Raw genomic sequence first — 20,661 nt, 5'->3', positions numbered from 1 at the left:
AGATGAAAAGAGTTCTCTGGGTGATGAGAGTTGCACACAGTACGAATGTACTTAATACCACTGAACTCTATAACTAAAAATGGTTAATATGGTAAATTTTATGTTTTGTGTATTTTACCTTAAAATACACATCTTTTAAAAAGATGAACATTTCTATGTACTGTTTATAATGATCTCCAGAATATATTATTAAATAAAATAAGCAAGGAATATAAGAATATGTACAGTATCTTAAAACTTGCTTAAGAAGGGGTGAGGGGATACACATAAGGATAAGTATTAGATTATATTTTTAAAAAACAACATTGGAAGCATAAATCAAAAACTTAAAAACAAAAGATTAACTATAGATTAGGAAAAGAATAGAAGGGACAGGAATGGAAGTTAGAATAAATCTTGTTTTAAAGATCTGATTTAAAATCTATTCAAATGTTTTGCATAATAATTAGACAAAATTAAATTTTTAAAAAGCAATACATTAAAAATGCAATAAACTTTGTTGTGTATAGAGTTGGTGGCACGAGAAATTATTTCAAATAATTTTAAAACATAGTAATTTGATTGCATATTCCAAGAGATATGTACTCTAAGGACAGAAACTACAAAGAAAATAAGATAATTGTTTCAGCTATCATATTTCTAGTTATTTTTTTTCCAAAACTATAATCTAACATACTATAATATAATGTACTATAATACAATATAATATGACATAAAATCCTATATATTATATAATTATATAAATAATAGGATAAAGCAAGTAAGTAATTATGTTAATGTCATTAGAAACAGAGATTTTCTGTGAGAGAAAAAGATAACAAAAATAAAATCAGTAATGCCATGTTATTTTAAATCTGAATGGAAATATCAGTACAAGCTAAAGATGTATTTTCTCTTAAATTTTTTTCCTAGCTCTGTCCATTGAAAAGTTCTAAAATCAAGGATCAATCTAGTGACAATAAGCATCTCTAAAACTCAGTTTGTAGTTTCTTAATACTATTTTAATGATTAATCTCACTAAAAGAATTAGGATTTCTTGGTAAAATGGTGGATTGTAGATCTGGAACAAGAAATTAACAAAATAAGCCTGGAAACTTGTCACACCTGGAAGCTATCCAGAACTACTAGAGTCATGTTAAAAGAACTCAAAAGCCTGAAAATTGTCCAACTAGCTTGAGATGGGATGATTTGAGAATTAATTAATAATGCAATAGACTGAAACAAATCAAGAATATTTAAATTTATGATTTGATAATGACCACTAAACAAATAAAATCCATTGACCACTTTTTTGGAGGATGCTAAGGAACCCAATTTCTTATTTTGAAAACTGATGAATGTAAGGAAAGAATCAATCAGTTACTTTGATTTCCTATCTGAACTGTACCTCAGTGTAACCAAATAGTTAATAATAGTTTCTTTTTTCTTTTTTGAATTTTATTTTTTATACAGCAGGTTCTTATTAATTATCCATTTTACACATATTAGTGTATATATGTCAATCTCAATCTCCCAATTCATCCCACCACCACCATCCCCCAACACTTTTCTCCTTTGGTGTCCATACGTTTGTTCTCTCCATCTGTGTCTCTATTTCTGCCCTGCAAACCGGTGATAACAGTTTTTCTTTAAAGACACATTCCAGCTAATAAATGAATCAAAATGTTAAGACGGCAACTCTGAATGAAATAATAAACCTAGGTAGTGGTCATCAATGGCTGATCCAAAAAAAGAGAACCAGTATTATATGAATTTTGATGGAAGTACATGACATCATGTACTGTCGTGACCTCCATGTACTATAGAGTCTTATTTTTTTTTTTTAATCAAAGCTACATGCACCAGATATAACTACCAGGTTAAAGGAAGTAAAGAAAAACTTTTAAAATTCACCACAAGGGTGCAATCAGCAAAATCTGGAAAATGAGAAACCAAGTACCCATTGTCCAGTATCTTCAAGAAGTAATTTGCAAGGGGAAAAAAAGAGATATGGAAAGATAATTATATATTAAAAAAGACTGAAGAGACATCATCCAAATGCAACAAATGGGCCTTGATTAGATTCTGGCTGAAACAAACTGTAAGAAATACAAATGTATGATAAAATCTGGGAAAACTGAAAAATGTGATGTGATTATATTAAAGACCTCTTGTAAATTATTTTAGAAAATAATGGTACCATTGTTTTGTTTTGTTTTGAGTCATTACCATTTAGAGATACATACTGAAATATTTAGGGATGAAATTACACAATGTCTGGGATTTGCTTCAGAATAATCCATCCATTGACAGTGGTCATGGGAAAGTGGTAGGAATAATGAGAAATAAGTTAGGCCATGCATAGATAATTTTTGAAGCTGAGTGATAATACATAAAAGTTCATTGTATTATTTTCTCTACTTTTATATATGTTTGTAAATTTTCATAATAAAAAGGAAAACAAATCAAGAAAAAAACTTACATCAACATATTGAGAAAAGTTTTTCTCCACTATCAACTCCACATCTGGGAAAGGAATAGCCATACTCCTATCTTTAGCAGACATCCTTAGATGCACAATGCGATTCCCATTTTGTAGGACAGGCACAACATCAGGCAGCTCCCATATCACCGCAAGGTAAATATCATCTTCCTTACCCTTTAAGAGAAATCCAGTGAGTACATGAAAAATTCAATTAACTGTTTTATTTTGAGCTATTTTAAAGATATAAAGAAAAATAGAGCAAACAGTGATATACCCACCACTCAGCTTTATCATATCTTAAGCACCATCTATCCCTCCCTAATATAATTCCTCTTTCTTTACTCTCCAGAGGTAACAAGTAACCTGAATATGGTTTTAGTCATGAAAGTTTATACACACACACACACACACACACACACACACACACACACACCCCATATTCAGGTTTTAGTCATATATATTGGGTAGGCCAAAAAGTTCGTTTGGGATTTTCCGTAGCATCTTAACATCTTTCTGGCCAACCCAATATATACGTAACATGATATTGCTTCCAGGCTTCTAACTTTTTATAAATGTTATCAAACTGCATGGATTCTGCTTCAACTTGCTTGTTTCACTTAATATTATATTTTTGAGATTTATACAAGTTATTACATGGAGCTCTAGTTCATTTATTTTTAACTGCTTTATAGCATTGTATGAATATGCTATAATTTACTTATCCATTCTCCTACTGATGAGTGTTCTGGTTGTTGCCAATTTTTCACTGCTTTTTTTTATGGACAGGTGCCATATTTTCTTGAGCATGTGCCTGGTGTAGAATTACCAAGTTGTAAGATATGCACACCATCAACTTCACTAGGTATTGCCAAGTGGCTCTTCAAGGTAGCATCCATTTCCACTTTCACCAGGAGTAAATAAAATCTCTCCTTTATTCACATTCTTGCCAAAACCTTGTTTTACTTGATTTTTAAATAATTATTTTTGACTGTCTGATGGGTTTAAAATAGGACATTTAAAATTAATTTTAAAATTTGTTAATTACATTAATCACATTTTTCTAATTTAGTAAGTTGAACTTTTTTTTTTTTCATGTATTTGTGAGCCATCCAGCTTTCTTATCTGTCCTTTGTCCATTTTTCTGTTGGGCTGTTTCTTTTTCTTTTGGATTTGTGGAGCTTCTTTAGGTATTCTGGTTCCTAATCTTTTCTCAGTTACCTGGGGTGCAGTGGTCTTTTCTCAGTCTGTGACTTGTCCTTCTACTTTGTTTTTTAAGGCAAATGTTTGTTTTTAATTTTACTGTAGTAAAGATATCTTTGTGATATCCCATCCCTGAATATGGTATATCTCCATTTATTCAGGGTGTTTCTATGTCCTTTAAGAATTCCCACACCCCCACACAAAAATCTTGTATGTTATTAGATTTATTTTAGGTACCTTAGATTTTTGTTTGCTGTTGTATTCATTTATTCTGTTTTCTAATTGGTTATTATTCATGAGATGCTCTTAGCTTTAGAATTTTCAATTTTTATATGGGAATAAAGGTCAATTTTTGAAGATTGGTTATTTTGTGAGCAGAGCAGGGATCTTCCTTGGTTGCCAAGCAGCTGTGGTAAAGTGGGGAGAATATTGGTCTAGGCATGATGACAATGTGTTTCTAGTCTTAGTTCTAGTGAGACCTTGGGCAAAGTGTATAACTTTATGGAGCCTTATTTTCCTTAGTTAATGGATAAAATTCCTTCCATTTTTTAAAAAAAAACTTTATGATTCTAGGTGTAGATCTAATATCTCTGTTATCTCATATCTATGTTAATTCAAAAGTATGAGCCAGTGGTACTCCCACATACTAGTTGATTCTTTGGTTAGCATTTGCACCATTGTGGGAGTAGAAGGAATCTCAGCAATATCCAAATAGTGATCTGATATTGATATACTGAGTAATAGCTTATTTAGGGTCATGGGCCCCCTTGATGGGATGAATTGGCTACAGTGGTTTTAATAAGTTTAGCTGGTTTCAACTGAACCACTTAGGAAGGTGGTTATCAGACTTTCTGAATTCATAGAGCACTAAATTTTAAAAATATTTTAAAAGATTGATTTAGAGTTACTAACATTTAACTTTGCTAGGAAAGGACATGGGGGAAAGGAGAGAGAAAACTCTATTATCATCATTTTATGAAAAGAAAGGCTATTTTAATACAAAAAAGTAAAAAAGATAAAATCATAATTTTTGAAGTAAAATTAGGTTTATGAAAAATTATTCTTATTTTATTCATTTCATTTCTAATTGGTGAAACTTTTTATCTCAGATAGGTATTGGCAGATAGGCCTTTAGGAATTGGTGCTCCAGAAAAACAGCAGTTCACATAATGCTAAGGGCATGTATTATGCTAATTGCTTCACAAAGAAAGGTCTTTTGCTTTAAGGGACTCACAAATAGGGCTATATGAGTAGACACACAAAGTAATGTGGATAGGAAGGAAGATCAAATAAAAAGAAATAAGTGGGGTTTTAGAATTTGAACTATTTGGGGGGGGTTAATAAAAATCTCTGAACTCCCATAGTGCTTTGTTCATAATGTTAGAACAGTAATTTCTAATCAACCTATGGTTTTGTCAAAAAGGGTTTTGGGGTAAATTTATTCCAAATTTACTAAAATTTTAATGTACTCAATACGATTTTATCCTCTTAAAACTGAGATATGAAAAACTATACTGTTTTCTTCTCTGTGGTCTATGAAGTTTTATCAGTGGGTCAGTCAATTTAAAATCTGCCCTCCCATTACATGACTAAAGGACCTTGCCCAGAAAAACTAGTATAGCAGTGATTTGTGAAGAGATCAGGCAACTGCACAAGCATTTTTCTGAGACTTGAGAAAAGAAAACTAAGAATATAAGTACAAGAGAGACATGACATTTTAAACCATTAAAAACTGGTTTGGGGTTTCCCTGGTGGCGCAGTGGTTGAGAGTCCGCCTGCCTATGCAGGGGACACGGGTTCGTGCCCCGGTCCAGGAAGATCCCACATGCCGCGGAACGGCTGGGCCCGTGAGCCATGGCCGCTAAGCCTGCGCGTCCAGAGCCTGTGCCCCGCAACGGGAGAGGCCACAACAGTGAGAGGCCCGCATACCGCAAAAAAAAAAAAAAAAAAAAAAAAAAACTGGTTTGAAGACATTAAAAAGAAGTACATAAAACTTATGGGGACTCTACTTTACTTCATAATGCATTAGCAATGTTTCCTGAATAACTGAATGTGATACTTGAAGAATTTTTTGTTTTGTTTGTTTGCTTGTTTAATGCAGCTGAGAGTCTTGGAAGATAGAGTTTTGTTTCATCTTTTCTCCACTCTACTCCCAGCTTCAATGTCAGGAAGAACCCTGCCCTCAACAGTTTCTGGGGACAAGCAGAGAGATGGGGTTTAGAGTTTGGGGAAAGAAAATTATCATGGGCCTGTTCCCCCCTGGGCTGAATAAAAGCCTGGGAACCCTTATTCAGGGGGAGACTCCTAGGATGGGATTTAAGCATGGTGGTTCCTCTGCAAATATGCTTAAATCCCCAGAGGTGTGTGTGGAGGGGGCAATGTGTAGCATGGCTTATGTCTAGTTTCCCTTTCTTCCAAGGAAGTAGAGGAGTAGCTGAACAGGTGGACTAAGCCTTCTGTACTTTAGAAATTGGGAGAGTGAGAAGAGAATGGGCTACAGAAAAGCTTATTGCCAGTGCCTCGACAGGGGACTGTTGTGCGGACTGCTAAACCCCAGCCCTCAAGAACACCATGGCTGTACATCCCACCCTTTGGGATGATCACATCTTGCAATTTTCTAGTAGCCAAACCCCAGTGAGCAGAAAAAGAAATGTAGTTCAGTAGGCCTAGAATCTAGAGAGAAGAACAGACAAAACATGCAGAACAGATCCCAGACAAACTAGAACTGCTGGGAAGTATGATAACTTGAGCAAAACTGAAGAGTACTTAAGGGAGTTCAAAACAGAAACAAAAGCCAACACAACATGATCTTCAAATTTAAGAATTTGGGGGTTTCCCTGGTGGCACAGTGGTTAAGAGTCCGCCTGCCAATGCAGGGGACACGGGTTCGTGCCCCAGTCCGGGAAGATCCCACATGCCGTGGAGCGGCTGGGCCCATGAGCCATGGCCGCTGAGCCTGTGCATCCGGAGCCCGCGCTCCGCAACGGGAGAGGCCACAACAGTGAGAGGCCCGCGTACTGCAAAAACAAAAAACAACAGCAAAAAAAATTTAAGAATTTGGTTAATGAGCTGAAGGAGAATCAACATCTGTCTGAGACTTGAACTAATAGCCTAGCAGTAGAGAAAATATTTTGAAACAGCAAAACTAAAATGAAACAAAAACATAGAGGAAAATATAAGAGATTTGGAGGACAGATTCAGAAGACCTAATATGCAAATAGTATGGGTTCCTGAATTAGAAAAAGAAACAGATGCCAAAGAGACACCTAATACACAAATAATAATACAAAACAATCCCCTGAGCTGGAAGAAATACCTAGGACTTCAGATTGAAAGTCTCCTGTGGAATTGATGAGAAAAGATATACACATAGGCATAGACTTTAAACTTCAAGACAAAGAAAACATCTTACAAATTTGCAGAGAGAAAGAATAAGTTGCTTACATAGGAAGACACAGAGAAGCTTTGGACTGCTCATTGGTAACACTGTCACTTCAAGATGGTGAAGTTACATATAGACTGAATAAAAGGTCCTGTAACTCAAGAATGCCAAAATATTTCCCAAGAGTTGGTGCTGATTTACACCATTAGCGGTGAATGAGTAGTCACATTGTTCCACAGCCTTGCTAAAACTCAGACTTACCTTTAAAATCAGTCTATTGGGTGTATTATATCTATTCAAATTCTAACTTAAAGTTACTAATAAAGTTTAGTGGCTTTTCATGTTTATTGGCCTTTTGTGTTTTCTGTTTTGTGAAGTGCCTATCTTTTTTCATTTTTCTATTGAACTGTTTATCTTACTTATTATCTAAGAACTTTGGATACTAATCAAGTTGCAAATATTTTCTATAATTCTACTCTTGTCTTTTTGCTCTCATTATGGTGACTATTGATGGAGAAATGTTATTAATTCAAATAAATCAATCTTTTCCTTAATAACTAGTGATTTTAAAATATCATTTAAGATATTTCTTTATCCTGAGTTCATAAAAACAATCCCCTTAATTATCTGCTAAAAAACATATTGTTTTGTTTTTCAATTAATGTCTTGAAGTCATTAATCCACAAGGAATAGTCTTAGAGATCATGAAATCATGAAAATTCGAGTTCTTTTTTTCTCTCCCTGTGGGTATCTAGTTGCTCAAAAATGATTTATTGAAAAGTATATTCTTGCCACAAATATCTGCTATGCCATTTCTGCTGTATATGGATTTTTTTGTTGTTCTGTTACTCTCTGTGCCCAAACTTGGTTGTCCTGTTTCCTTATGAGCTTAATTATGTTAGCTATGGTCTGAGATGAAGTTGTCTTCCTCCAGAATGAATTTGTGCTTGTTTCTGCCAGGTGCCTGGTGGAACTACCAGTATTGGATCACCTTAAACCAAGTTCATAGCTAAGATTTCCTTGACCACCTAAGTACTGCAAATCTAGGCGGCAATCTAGGTTGCAAATGCATATGAGATCCTACCTGTGGTCAGTTTCTCAGGGACAGGGTTTGTCTCATCTTGTTTTGTTTTCCTAATCTTCTCCCTTGTTCCCTGCTTGGCTCAGTGTGAGGGCAGTCTTTCCTGGATTGCCCCTAGGAGGCTGGCTTTTTTCTTTCTGGTTCACCCTAATCTTGATAGTGTGATTTTGGGTCCCAGCACATTGTGGAGTTGGTATTAAACTCCTTGCCTTACACAGGCCCTGAGCCTTGACTTCTTTTGCCCCTTCTAATCTGGTGAGTTTTCAAAAATTGAACCCAGTTTACTTTGGAAAATGCCCTCAAGACGAAAGTAGCAGTGGTGTTTTGGTTCTCAATTTACCTTTCTCATTCTCCACTTTCACTAAAATTTTGGTCTGCTATTTACTTACTATATTGTCATCTCTTTAATGCTAGTTAGGAGATTTAGAAAATATTTTATCCAGAAATTTTCATGGTTTTCAGTGGAGGATTGGTCTGAGCTGAGCAATCTAGTTCACTAATATAGAATCCTGGGATTTAGAAAAAATATGTAGCATATGTGGAGCACACAAAATGTTTCTTGAATTGTGTTGAATTTAATTGGAAATCTGAGGAAAGAGAAATCTTCCCTGACTCCCAGATTAGGTTAGGCACCACCCACCATCATCAATTTCTATAGCACTTTGTGCAAGCAATCATAACACTTGTAATAGGCGGATCAACATTAGTCTTTCTTATTAAATTGTAAGTCCCATTGTGAAAGGGGGGATATCCTTCTGGTTCATGGTAAACATTTGGTAAATGATCACTGAACAAAACAAGTGAATGAAAGTATTCTAGAAAGTAAGTATGTAAATCAGACCATATTTACTTTAAATTGGCAGATAATAATAAGTGATAAGTAAATAATAAGATGTTAATAATAATAAAAATAAGTGTATTTTCAACATTATCTTTATTGTAAAATCCCCCTGTCCAACATTAATAAAAATACCCTAAAACGCTCCATAGATTTACTGTTGTATATCTTACAAGGGGTTTCTTATATTTCTATATTTCTTACATTTCAGTCCTTAGTGAGCACCTACTCTGGGCAGAGCAAAAATACAAATATGAATAAGATGGGTTTTCAGTCCTCATCAAGTTAAATCTATAGAATTCTGGAGACATGGAAAATAATCAAAGTAAAAAATGCTACAATAGGACTAATGTGAGAACAGCACCATGCTACTTTTTGCAGTTTTTAAAAAGGAGTGTTTATAACAACAGACATTGTCTGTTAGGAAGGGTATCTTGATGGTCAATTGCACTAACTTAAAACAGGGAAATTAGTACACTGTCGCATTTTAGACTATATTACTAAGAAGTTCCTTTTTACAGTGCCATTTTTTTTAGGGAGTAAGTGAGCTTGTTTTATTTATTACTTCTTTATTTATTTTTTAAACATTTCAGCAATTAAAGGTTCTGAGGGCTAAGTTGGTGGAGATGAGTTTGGTTTTATTTCATCTCTCTAAAGAGAAAGTAGGTTGGTAGACCAAGCCCTGATAAAAACAAAGTTGGCAACAGCTGGGGCCGGGGGTGTGCATGTGTGTGTCAGGACCAGATGGTAAGAAAATGGGAAATAAAGAATAAGAATTCCAGTCTAAGGCCATCCGTTGAACAAATGGTAAGCTGTAAGAAAGACTAATGCCATCTCTAGCCCAAACTTTATTTGGGGCCAAAATTACACTTTCCTAATGACCCCCTTGCTTTGTGTCACTTTTTAGGTTCTTCCTTCACAGGCTGAAAACCCACAAGTGCTAACTACGTGCCCCAGTTTTCAGGAATAATGCTACCTGCAAGTTCTGTTTTCTGAAGGAATGTGTCTATGTTTAGATGATATTTAAACTATTGCTTTATTTTGTCAATTCAGCAAAAAATAATCAGACCAAATTCTCGTTTAGAGATGTATTGACTTGGCTATCAACTTGTTTTCACTTTCCTGCAAATTATTTAATACATAATTAAATAGAATTGTGTTGATGCCACAACTGTTTTTCTCTCAATTATCTAAAAGGTCATTAAATTTTTCCTTTGGTCTATATGTTATTCAAGTTTTAACTTCATTTCTCAGTATTTCATTTTATTTATTAAGGAAATTGAGTTCATCAGTAAGAACTCAACATTCCGAACATGGTAAAATTACAAAGTAAATCTTTTAGAGGAAATTTACAACTATTTCTTTCCACTTTAGAGCTTCCTTTCTAGCACAGTGCCATTTTGGATTGCTCAAACAGCAAAGAAGGATTAGTTGAATCAAGAAAGTTTTTCACTCCTTTTTTCCAACAGTAGGGCTGTCAGTCATCGTAATGAATGCTATCTTAATGCAAGACTTTTTTTTCTGATCTTAGCTTTCAGAAGGGGAATAATAAGGGCAATGAATCCCAGAGTTCTAGTCAGGGAAACATCCACTTCATAGCCAGGATAAATAATCTAATTTTCTTTTTTATTTTATGTTCTATAAATTTTTATTGATTTTTTTGGCCACGCCTCACAACTTGCAGGATCTTAGTTCACCGACCAGTGATCAAACCCATGCCCCCTGCATTGGGAGTGCAGAGCCTTAACCACTGGACCACCACGGAAGTCCATAAATGATCTAGTTTTCATTTAAGAATGAAGAAGGCATTAGTGTTCTTAGGTGGTAATAGACTCACAGGAAAAAATAAATTAGTCTACCTCAATCCCTGTAAAACAGCCCTGAGCAGATTGCATTATTAACTATAAAGTAAACAAAGTAATTTTGGTGGCAAACTGAAAAAGTGACTTGAGCATTCCTGAATGCATTATGCGTTATAAGGTTCAGAGAGGAATCATTGCTCCCTTTCACAGAGTCTGCTGGGAAGCAGCTCTGCCAGTGAATTATCCCCAAATGAGGGTATAAACCATGTCAGAGGTGGCAGCTGTATATACATTTAATCTTTTTGATATCCACTCCAGAGGATCCCCAGCTAATCCCTTCAGCAAACACTGGATGGGCAGGATGTTATGGCTGAGCAGCTATTCTTTTTTGTTCTTTGCTTGGACCTGGGCAATGTTAAAATTAGGAACATCCTAGGAAGGTTGGTGGAGAAATACTATCCTCAGCTGGCTGGCTAGAGAGGATTTAAATGGGGATTATCCACACTCTGTTGATTTTCCCAAGAAGAGCATATAGAGTATATAAAAATGGGATTGCAAACCTGGATCATTTTGATCTTCCCATTGTGCTCCAAAGCGAGGATCAAGTACTGGTGTTTTTCCTGAGCTTTCAGGAAAATCAGGCGTTGCAGCCAGTGCTCTTCCTCCTTCCAGTCTTTCCCTTCTGGTAACACTTTCATCTCTTGCCCGCTGCCAAAGTCCCAGATTTTAACTGTTCCTGAACACACAGAGAAAAGACTATATTGGCAAAAATAATGTATAGAAAGAATGACTTTTATCTCACAGAAAATTGATCTAACTGAAAGCTTTCTGCAACAGTTTATCCTAGGTTTATTTCCTACTGAGACTGCTATATGAGTCTCTCTAGCATTGCTGTGTACCAAATATATTTCTGTATGCCTTAATTTGTCACAGGCTGATAAAAAATAAACAGGACCAGCCAATGTCTTGAAATTTGCGACTGTTTTCTTTGAAATTCTCAGACTCTCCTGTCTGAGCTTTCTGTCTTAAGTGGGTCTTTTCTCTTTATTCTCCCAATGCTTTCCAGTTTTCTAAGTACTCTTCAGTATCTATCATCAATCTATCTATCTAATATCATGTCACAATGATTATTAATAGTCAAAAATCACTCCAATAGTGTCATTTCCTAAGGTGCTAACGTGTTTTAGGACTAGCTCCTACTGGTAACAAAAGGTTTAAAAGAATGCCAGCAGGTAGGAAACAGTCAAGCTTTGAGTTGTTTTCTTGTTACATAAGAAGGAAATGCAGAAAGGGTGTCATGTTTCTTCCTACATTTGAAATCGTACTTTCTTTATAGTTAACTTCATTCATTTAGGAGACCCTGATGAAGAGGCCAGGTGAGATGATAGCATACTTGTTGAATGCCTATTTCTGCGTCATTACTCAGTGTACACTGATAATTATCTTCTAACATGGAATTTTATAGTGACCTCAGGGTTAAAAGCTAGTGTACTGCCCTTCCTTAACCCTAACCTCAACCCCCTCCTCCTGCTTCTTATCTTCCAGTTCTAATCCTGCTGGGCATCCAGAATGTTTTCACTGTGCTGTTTTCCTTCCTTTATGCTAGGTTCCCTCCATCAGCAATACTCAGCAATACTCACAACCCCATCATTTTTTTTTTCACTAAAAAAATCGTTAAACATTAATTAAATTCTCCCTAAATACACAGCATGGTGGTAGGAGCAGGGAATGAAAAGTGAGCATAGTTTCTGCCTTCAAGGAATTTATGGTCATGCAGGAAGTCATATAAACAAGTAAAGGAAGTGATCATGCTCTCACTTACTCCTGGGTATGTGGACCACAGTCTCATGGCCCAGATTTCCTGCTGACTTAGGACTTTGGCAATAAGATTTAGTGGGGCAGAAAGCAGGGAGGATACTGCTCAACTCTTCCCAGGTGATGGGTGGGTGAGAATGAGAGGGGACTGCTGGCTTGTGGGTAGAGTTGCTTTGGGAGCTAGAGAATCCTTTTCCTCAGGGTGTCCTAGACCCAGAGTCTTTGACAATTAACATGTACTTCTGAGGAGGCCAAACTGTCACTAGCACTAACAAAGTGAACTATGACTTGCTTGCATGAAAATAATAGTATCTCAGTCATTTATACGAATTTCTTAATGCTTATGCTGGGCAATGGTCATGTGCATTGCTTAGAATTTCTAATTTTCATATATATGCAGGATGTGCTGATAGAGCGGTTAAGACTGCTTTCTTAAGAACTCTTCTACATGAAGAGCAGTTGCATTTATTCACACCTCATCAACTCAGCATTCATGATTTTATTTCATGTGTACTTTTATCTGAGTACACTTTAAAAACTCAGACTTTAACATCTAGATATTCAGTCAGTCCATCCATTGGCTTACAAGCAAGAATTTATTTAGTAAATATATACCTAGAAGAAATATATTCTGAGTAGTGATGCAGATGGTCATATTGTCTAGATAAAGCAGTTCTTTCATGGGAGTTCAGAACAAGGTAAGGTGAAAGAAGAGGCAGGCTATAGTTCTCTGGTTCTAGCAAGTTCTACGCAGTTCCCCACAGCATGAGCAGCAAATGACACAGCACAACTGGAGCAGGACATCCTCTCGAGTGTCACATGACACATGCCCTTAAGCAGCTTAGACTTATAAACAAGTCCAATATAGAATTCTAGATGTGATATAGCAAAGTTGGATGATATTTTGTCTGGTCCCATATTGTCAGTAAAAATATTATCAGAAGCACTAAATAGAATGTCTGTCTCTTAGCTGATGGTACCCAAAATTAGAAGGACAGAATGAGTCAGTGCAACACAGGTAAGTCTCAGTCAGAACAGAATGAGATGGTATACGTGAAAGACTTTGCAAACTGAAAAGCAACTATATAAGTGTAACATAAGGTATTGATTATTTTGAACGACAGTATCAGGACATTAATGCCAGTTAGAGAAGAGCCTATCACTGTTCAGTCAGGCACAGCACTCTCACTGGCACGTTTACATATTCCAGCCTGATTCATGCTTCCCCTCTAACCCAAACAACTTGTAATGAGATCCTAGAACAAATTCTCAGGACACTAAAGCAGGGAGGCTATACTCTGGATATTAGTCTGACCATTATATGCTCCTGTAGCAAAAAGAAATCCACTTTCATCAATAGCTGCAGAAGTCAGTTCAACATTGAAGCCATGAGGGTCCAAAATCTGGTACATTTGGAGGCCAGTTTCGAGTTCCCATACCTACAGGAAAGAACAAAACAATCAAATAATCCATAAGCCCTTCAGTTTTCATCAATTTTACAATATTCAAAATAGCCTCAAAATTGGTACAATGCACATCTAACACCTCTCCCAACATTCTGCCATGAATGTTGGTTTGATCAAAGAAAGGTCTAAAAGATGTAGTGCTGTCTAATAGTTACTTTGCTACCCTGGAGTGTGTCTGTAACATATGTAGGTGGGCTGACACAAGCAGCAACTATTCCAGGCAGCCCCTGTCTGTCCAGGAAGTAGTCAATTGCTCCTGTAAGCACAAAGCAAGCTTAGCAGCAAGATAGAAATGTAACAGTTATGAGTTCAGTGGACAAAGAAATCAAGTTGAATTTATTCTTTTTTTAAATAGATCTTTATTGGAGTATAATTGCTTCACAATACTGTGTTAGTTTCTGTTGTACAACAAAGTGAAATCAGACGTATGCATATATATATCCCCATATCCCCTCCCTCTTGAGCCTCCCTCCAAGTCATCACAAAGCACCGAGCTGATCTCCCCGTGCTATGCTGCTGCTTCCCACTAGCTAACTGTTTTACTCTTTATTGACATTCATCCAAATTAGCTAGGGGTCACAGGACAGAATCTGTGGTTAACAGCATGAAATCTGAGAGAATAATGAGGAAAGGGCTCACTGACCTTTCCAAGGAGTGTTCTGATTAGGGACATGTGCCCAGCTCTTAACAGAGAGAAAAGGGGAAGGGAGGGCGAGGGAGGCTGAGACTTCAGAGAAGGCTGTATGTGTAATTAGGCTGGGTATAATCAGAAAATCTAGAAACACATCAAGGCTCATCACTGTCTCTTTGGAAATGCAGTAGAAGCTTTAGACTTGCGGTCTTTCAGTCTGAATCTTTCCCTTTTCATGTATCTGCCATTGTCAGGTGTATGTTAGACTGTCAGTAAACAATAAAATTGAACTGGCAACACAGTTTATACCCAAGATATGTGGGGACAGGGACAGTGTAAACACAGGGCCAGAGATGGGAAGGTGCACTGTTGCTCCAGGGAACTGAAAGTCAGTTGCTGCACCTGGAGTGAAAGAGGGCAAGTGGGAGAAGGAGTAGTTGACGTAATAAATAGTCTGGAGACCAGATAACAAAGGGTCCCTGACTGAGCTGTGGCAGAGCCAAGATCTGAAAGAAGCCAGTTTGGACCTTAAGTCCATGCTCTTAACCTTTGTGTGTCACTGGGTATAGCTGAGGTCCTGAAGGGAGAATGAAGAATGAGGGCCACTGCATGAAGGGGTCTCAGAGGCCACCCATTTCCTGGCCTAAAGTATGATCCCTTGCCAACCAGTCAGGTATGAAAACTCACCTAGATGCCTTCCTTTCCCCTTCTCCCCTTGCAGGGAAGACATTTTATCCTTAAGAGGTCAGTATTTTATGAAAACAGACAGGTTTTAGTTTTAGTTTCCCTCTACTTATTCTGTAGGCATTATCAGAAATAACTGATAATTAAATGAACTTAGGAGATTTTGGCTGGAGGAAGTCTCCAGCAGATAAGCACAGAAGGCTAAAATTGAGAGGGCATTTGAGGAGTCTCCAGATGAATGCTTTCTCCTGTTCCCTGTGTCTCCTTTTGGAGAGCATGCATGAAATAAAAGGATAAACACTGGAAGCACACACCTCCAGCCATCACTGCTAGATGACTTCAGGGGTCATAATTACAGATACAGTTAGGATGGTCAAGTACTCTGGCCTTTAGGGAACACATTAATGACATGGCCTGAGGATTGCAGAGGAAAGGACTTGGATATTCACCTCAGGCAAACCTGGGTTCATATCCCAGCCACAATGCTTACTAGTTATATGAACTTGGGCAAGTTGCCTTGATCTCTGAGTCCTAATTTCCACATCTTTAAAATGGAACTCTTTATCTGTCCACAGAGAACTAATACAAGGATTAACCAAGATCATAGATTTAAGGCACCATAAGGTTCCATGTCCTGCACCTATAGGGGTTATAGGAAACATCTGTACATTTCTTCCCCTTCCTTCTTAACATTCCCTTTCCCGTGGCTCAGCTTAAAAAGTTTACACACACACACACACACACACACACACACACACACTAGTTTTTTCTCCTTGATATATTTCCCTTAAAATTCCTATTTTGATTGTAAAGGCTACCTTCATTTTTTAATTGAGTGTGTAGCTTAATAGCAAGCAGTATGAGCTGGATTAAAATGCTTGATTTTCATGTGTTCATGAAAGCTTAAAAATAGCTCTAATGTAGGGTTCCATCATATGTGCCATTACATTTATTTAGTCACTTAAGGACTTACCTATAAGAAGAGAAAATTCTATCTTCTTGGCTTTTTCTTCCTGAAGAGTCAGTATGTACTCACCTTAATTACAGACTCAGAGCAGATAGTAAGTACTTGGTGAGAATATTTGTTGTAAAGCATGACATTGATTTCTCGTTCATGGGTGTGAGGAACTTGTTTCGCATCTTGTATCATCCTAGTCAAAGGATACATGTCCATAACACTAGATCCTGGAACAGAAATAAGAATCTCATAAATACCCAATATTAGAAGATTTGAATCACAAAGGATTTTACTCAACCAGTTGCATTTGCAAGTAGTTGATCAGTGAGATTATTAATATCAGTGAGATTATTAATGCCTAGGAAACCTAATGAGGTGAAAATACATCCATTTCTTCAAAAACATTTTTGACAAATAAAACAAATATGATTCAGCCAGAGAAAAGTATTCATTTGGGGCTTCATTAATATTCAAGTGTAGGGCATTTGGGCTTCCTTGATGTCTGTTTTTCAGTGACCACTATTTTCCTATTTTTTATAGTCTACTTAGTGAAGTGGAGATTAAGCTACCAAAGGCTGACCCTTCATATTGGTTTTCTCTAGTCTCTCCAAAGAAGTCTCAACGGGAGCAAAATTGTCAGCAGGAGTTAATAAACACTTTCTTAAAGTGTTTAAATTTTAAGTCTACTCATGTGTTAAAGAGGAATGGAGGTGGCTCTTCTGGTAGTAGTTCTCAATTCAAATACGTCTGGATGGAAATATGAGAAGGATGCGGTAACCAGGTAATCAAACAACACATGGAACGCCTTCATAGGTTCTTTGACATTACACTGACTGTAACTGACTTTATCCAAACTGACAACAAAGCTAGATATTATGCTTATGAACAAGTGGTAATCCTCTACATCAGCGGTCCCCAACCTTTTTGGCACCGGGGACCAGTTTTGTGGAAGACAATTTTTCCATGGACTGGGGAGGGGAGGATGGTTTCGGGATGATTCAAGTGCATTACATTTATTGTGCACTTTATTTCTATTATTATTACGTTGTAATATATATAATAAAATAATTATAACACTCGCCATAATACAGAGTCAGTGGGAGCCCTGAGCTTGTTTTCGCTTGCCACTCACTGGTAGGGTTTTGATATGAGTCTGCAAGCAACTGATTTATTATGGTCTCTGTGCAGTCAAACCTCTCTGCTAATGATGATCTGTATTTGCAGCCACTCCCCAGCGTTAGCATCACCGCCTCAGCTCCACCTCAGATCATCAGGCATTAGATTCTCATAAGAAGTGCACAACTTAGATCCCTCGCATGCATAGTTGACAGTAGGGTTCGCACTCCTATGAGAATCTAATGTCGCGGCTGATCTGACAGGAGGTGGAGCTCAGGAGGTAATGTGAGCGATGGGGAGCAGCTGTAAATACAGATGAAATTTTGCTCACTTGCCAACCACTCACCTCCTGCTGTGTGGCCCGGTTCCTAACAGACCATGGACCGGTACCAGTCTGTGTCCAAGGGGTTGGGGACCCCTGCTCTACACGTTTGGCTAGATACACAACTACTATGGAAACAATGCAGTACAAAGAAAGAAAGTGGATCCAGGAGTCAGAAGCTTTGGGACTGAATCCCAGCTCTATGTTTCAACTAGTATCCTTCTACTAGTCAGTTGAAATATTTAATATTCAGTTTTGTCATTTATAAAATAAGATAAATATTAATTCCTACCTTAAGTGGTGGTTACACAGATCAAGTGAAATAAAATCCATGAAAGCATTTTGTGGAAGAACTAATCAAATGGTAGTTGTCTTAATAGAGTAACAACAACAATGGTGACAGTTACAACAACATATTCTACAATGTGGTGTTGCTGTCATTGGGGTTTAGAAGATTACTATGGCTGCTTCATTTGAATGAAAGCACAAATTAAAATCTGAGAGATAAGCTTAATGCAGTTCTGATGTCAAGTTGATGGTTGCAGTCAACGTATGCAATTTTAGTGATTAAGCAACACACAAAGCTCTATACTTTTGTAAGCAGAATACTATCAGAATTATATAATATTGGGATGCATCTTTGATTTTCTGATCGTTTTTTGTGTTTTTCTTTTTGCCTTGATACTTGAGTCATTAGTTACTCTGATGATAAATGGAATGAAGGTGCTGTGCTGAGCCCAGCAATCAAACATGCAGTTTGGGGCACTAAGAGAAAATGTTCTTGTAGTCATTTTTATGTTATTTTTAGAGGAGGTAGTATAGAGGAGGGGTGCTTACAACTAGAATTAAGTTCTGTTTTACAAGGTGGAAAATTATCTATCAAGCACGAAGTGCTATTTCACTTCCAATCCAGAAAAAAACCCAAAAGTTAAAAAATAATTATATTATCTACCAGCAGAGATATCACCAATCATTTCTCTGCCCTAATTAATCCCACAGGAACTCAGAGCAGGTAGTCAGTGGAAAAATGCTTAGGAAATGCATTCTGGGTTGATGTTCCAGAGAGAATAAGTATTGTCAATACTGCTCATTTCTTCTAAACCTTCTTCTGAGGGCAGGCATGTAAATAGTGTTCAACCCAAATGCCTAACAGGATCTTTTGTCTCTTTAGTCAGCACCTTTCTAAGGAGCAGCAGGAAAAGGGGACAACAAATCTGTTAGCCTCAGTGCTGGGGGTTCAGTCATTCAGGACTCTATCCTCTCTCTCCACTGTGGGTGCACTTACCTGTAACAAGCATGCCATGATTGGAATCAAATACCATAGAGTAAATCTGCATGTCTCCTGGTCCTCCCTGGCTATCATGGAAGACTTGTAATAGTGAAAGAGTCTGTATATCCCACACCCTGAAAACCTGGAGGGATAAAGAACACTGGTCACCATTTTTCCACTTTACTTTCCCTACTCAAAGCTATTTAGGTGAACCATTTTTAGAGTCTACAATATGCTCTTAAAAACTTGTAGGAAATTATGATTTACATGACGAGCACTCATTTGCTAAACTTTAATTTGGTTCTTGATTCAATTGTTATTCATTAATATCAGAAGAAAATAAAAGCAGTGACTAAAAGTTTGCCTATAGGAACTAGATTTTTCTATCCTTACAGAAGAGAGGAGAAAGACATAGTACTTATTATCCTTTAAGAATTTGGAGGCATAATAAAGGACTGGCCATGATTAACAGTTGAACTTAAGCCATATTTCTCTTTACACTGTGGATTAAAAAATAGAGAGAAGGCATAGTTTTGGTGGAGGGTTTCAAATTGCTCTTCCATGACTTAAGAAGATGAGAAAATCTTACTAAATGAGGTTTCGAAGAACCCTCCCCTCTTCCTGTCTAGGGATGTAAGAATTACAGAAAGCAGTTTTTAGGGATGGTGTAGATACAGGAAGAGTATAGGGAAATAGGTTATTAGAGCTCTCCTTTGAGGAAGGAAACAGAACTATGTCATTACTCAGATAGAACATGTTTTGATATAATAGAAAGAACAGTAAAGTACAGATTCAGCAAAACTTGGTCAAGTTTACTTTGTCACTTGCAATTAGTATTCTTCATTATTCTGTTTTTTTTTTAGAAAGTTAGTGTGATTGATTTCAGGAAAAAAAGTGTGACTTGATCAAGGATTACGTTTCCTAGCATGCATCAGCATTAAATAATATTTTTATATTATAATAGTCGTTATATATATTACCTATCACTATATATTACTAATTAAATTGGAATATTTGTTGAATAAATGAGTGATAATTTTATAGAACTACATATAAAACTTTGATAAGTAGTTTTGTTAACAGAGATACTGGCTTCTTATTTGAGACACTTAGAATTTGGTTAATTAAATTAGAAACTTCACTATTGTGAAGGCAGGTTGGTCCTTATATGTAGGAGCATAAAAATGTCAAAGTCATGTGATTAGGAGCTTTGGCTCACATGTATACACTCTGTAGGCCACTATTACTCAGAATATGTACAATTGGGAGTTACTTCTTTTGTTCTCATAAAAATGCAAGTTTGGGGATTAGCTAGAATATTGAAATTTATCAGTGTTTGCATCACAGAGTAAGCAAGTGTAATGGACTCTTTATAAATTTAAGTTCAGGGTCTAATTATGAATTAGGTTCAGGGAGACAAGTAGGGGAAAAATCTAAAAGTGGAATCAAGGAAAGCCAAAGAAATTTATCTCTGTTCTAACTGTTTTATTTATTTATGGCTGCATTGGCTCTTTGTTGCTGTGCATGGGCTTTCCCTAGTTGCGGCGAGTGGGGGCTACTCTTCATTGCGGTGCGGTAGCTTCACTTGTTGTGGAGCATGGGCTCTAGGTGTGCAGGCTTCAGTAGTTGCAG

The 20,661-nt window shown here is 36.8% G+C and overlaps 1 protein-coding gene across 2 annotated transcripts in view; it reads right to left on the bottom strand.

The window, feature by feature from the left end:
• WDR64 (WD repeat domain 64) overlaps positions 1 to 20,661 on the bottom strand; it is a 150,368-nt gene that overhangs the window by 63,928 nt on the left and 65,779 nt on the right. For both annotated transcript variants that reach the window (XM_065883312.1, XM_065883323.1), the window contains 5 exons: positions 19,045 to 19,171; positions 16,400 to 16,548; positions 13,898 to 14,021; positions 11,328 to 11,503; positions 2,462 to 2,638 (listed from right to left, as the gene is read on the bottom strand). In XM_065883312.1, the coding sequence (XP_065739384.1) occupies positions 2,462 to 2,638; positions 11,328 to 11,503; positions 13,898 to 14,021; positions 16,400 to 16,548; positions 19,045 to 19,171 (753 nt within the window). The remainder of the gene's footprint in view (positions 1 to 2,461; positions 2,639 to 11,327; positions 11,504 to 13,897; positions 14,022 to 16,399; positions 16,549 to 19,044; positions 19,172 to 20,661) is intronic.

This window comes from Phocoena phocoena, chromosome 1, assembly GCF_963924675.1.
Source record: "Phocoena phocoena chromosome 1, mPhoPho1.1, whole genome shotgun sequence".
Lineage (NCBI taxonomy): Eukaryota > Metazoa > Chordata > Mammalia > Artiodactyla > Phocoenidae > Phocoena > Phocoena phocoena.
Note: the sequence above shows the minus strand (reverse complement) of the source record. Positions and strands in the feature narration are given on the sequence as shown.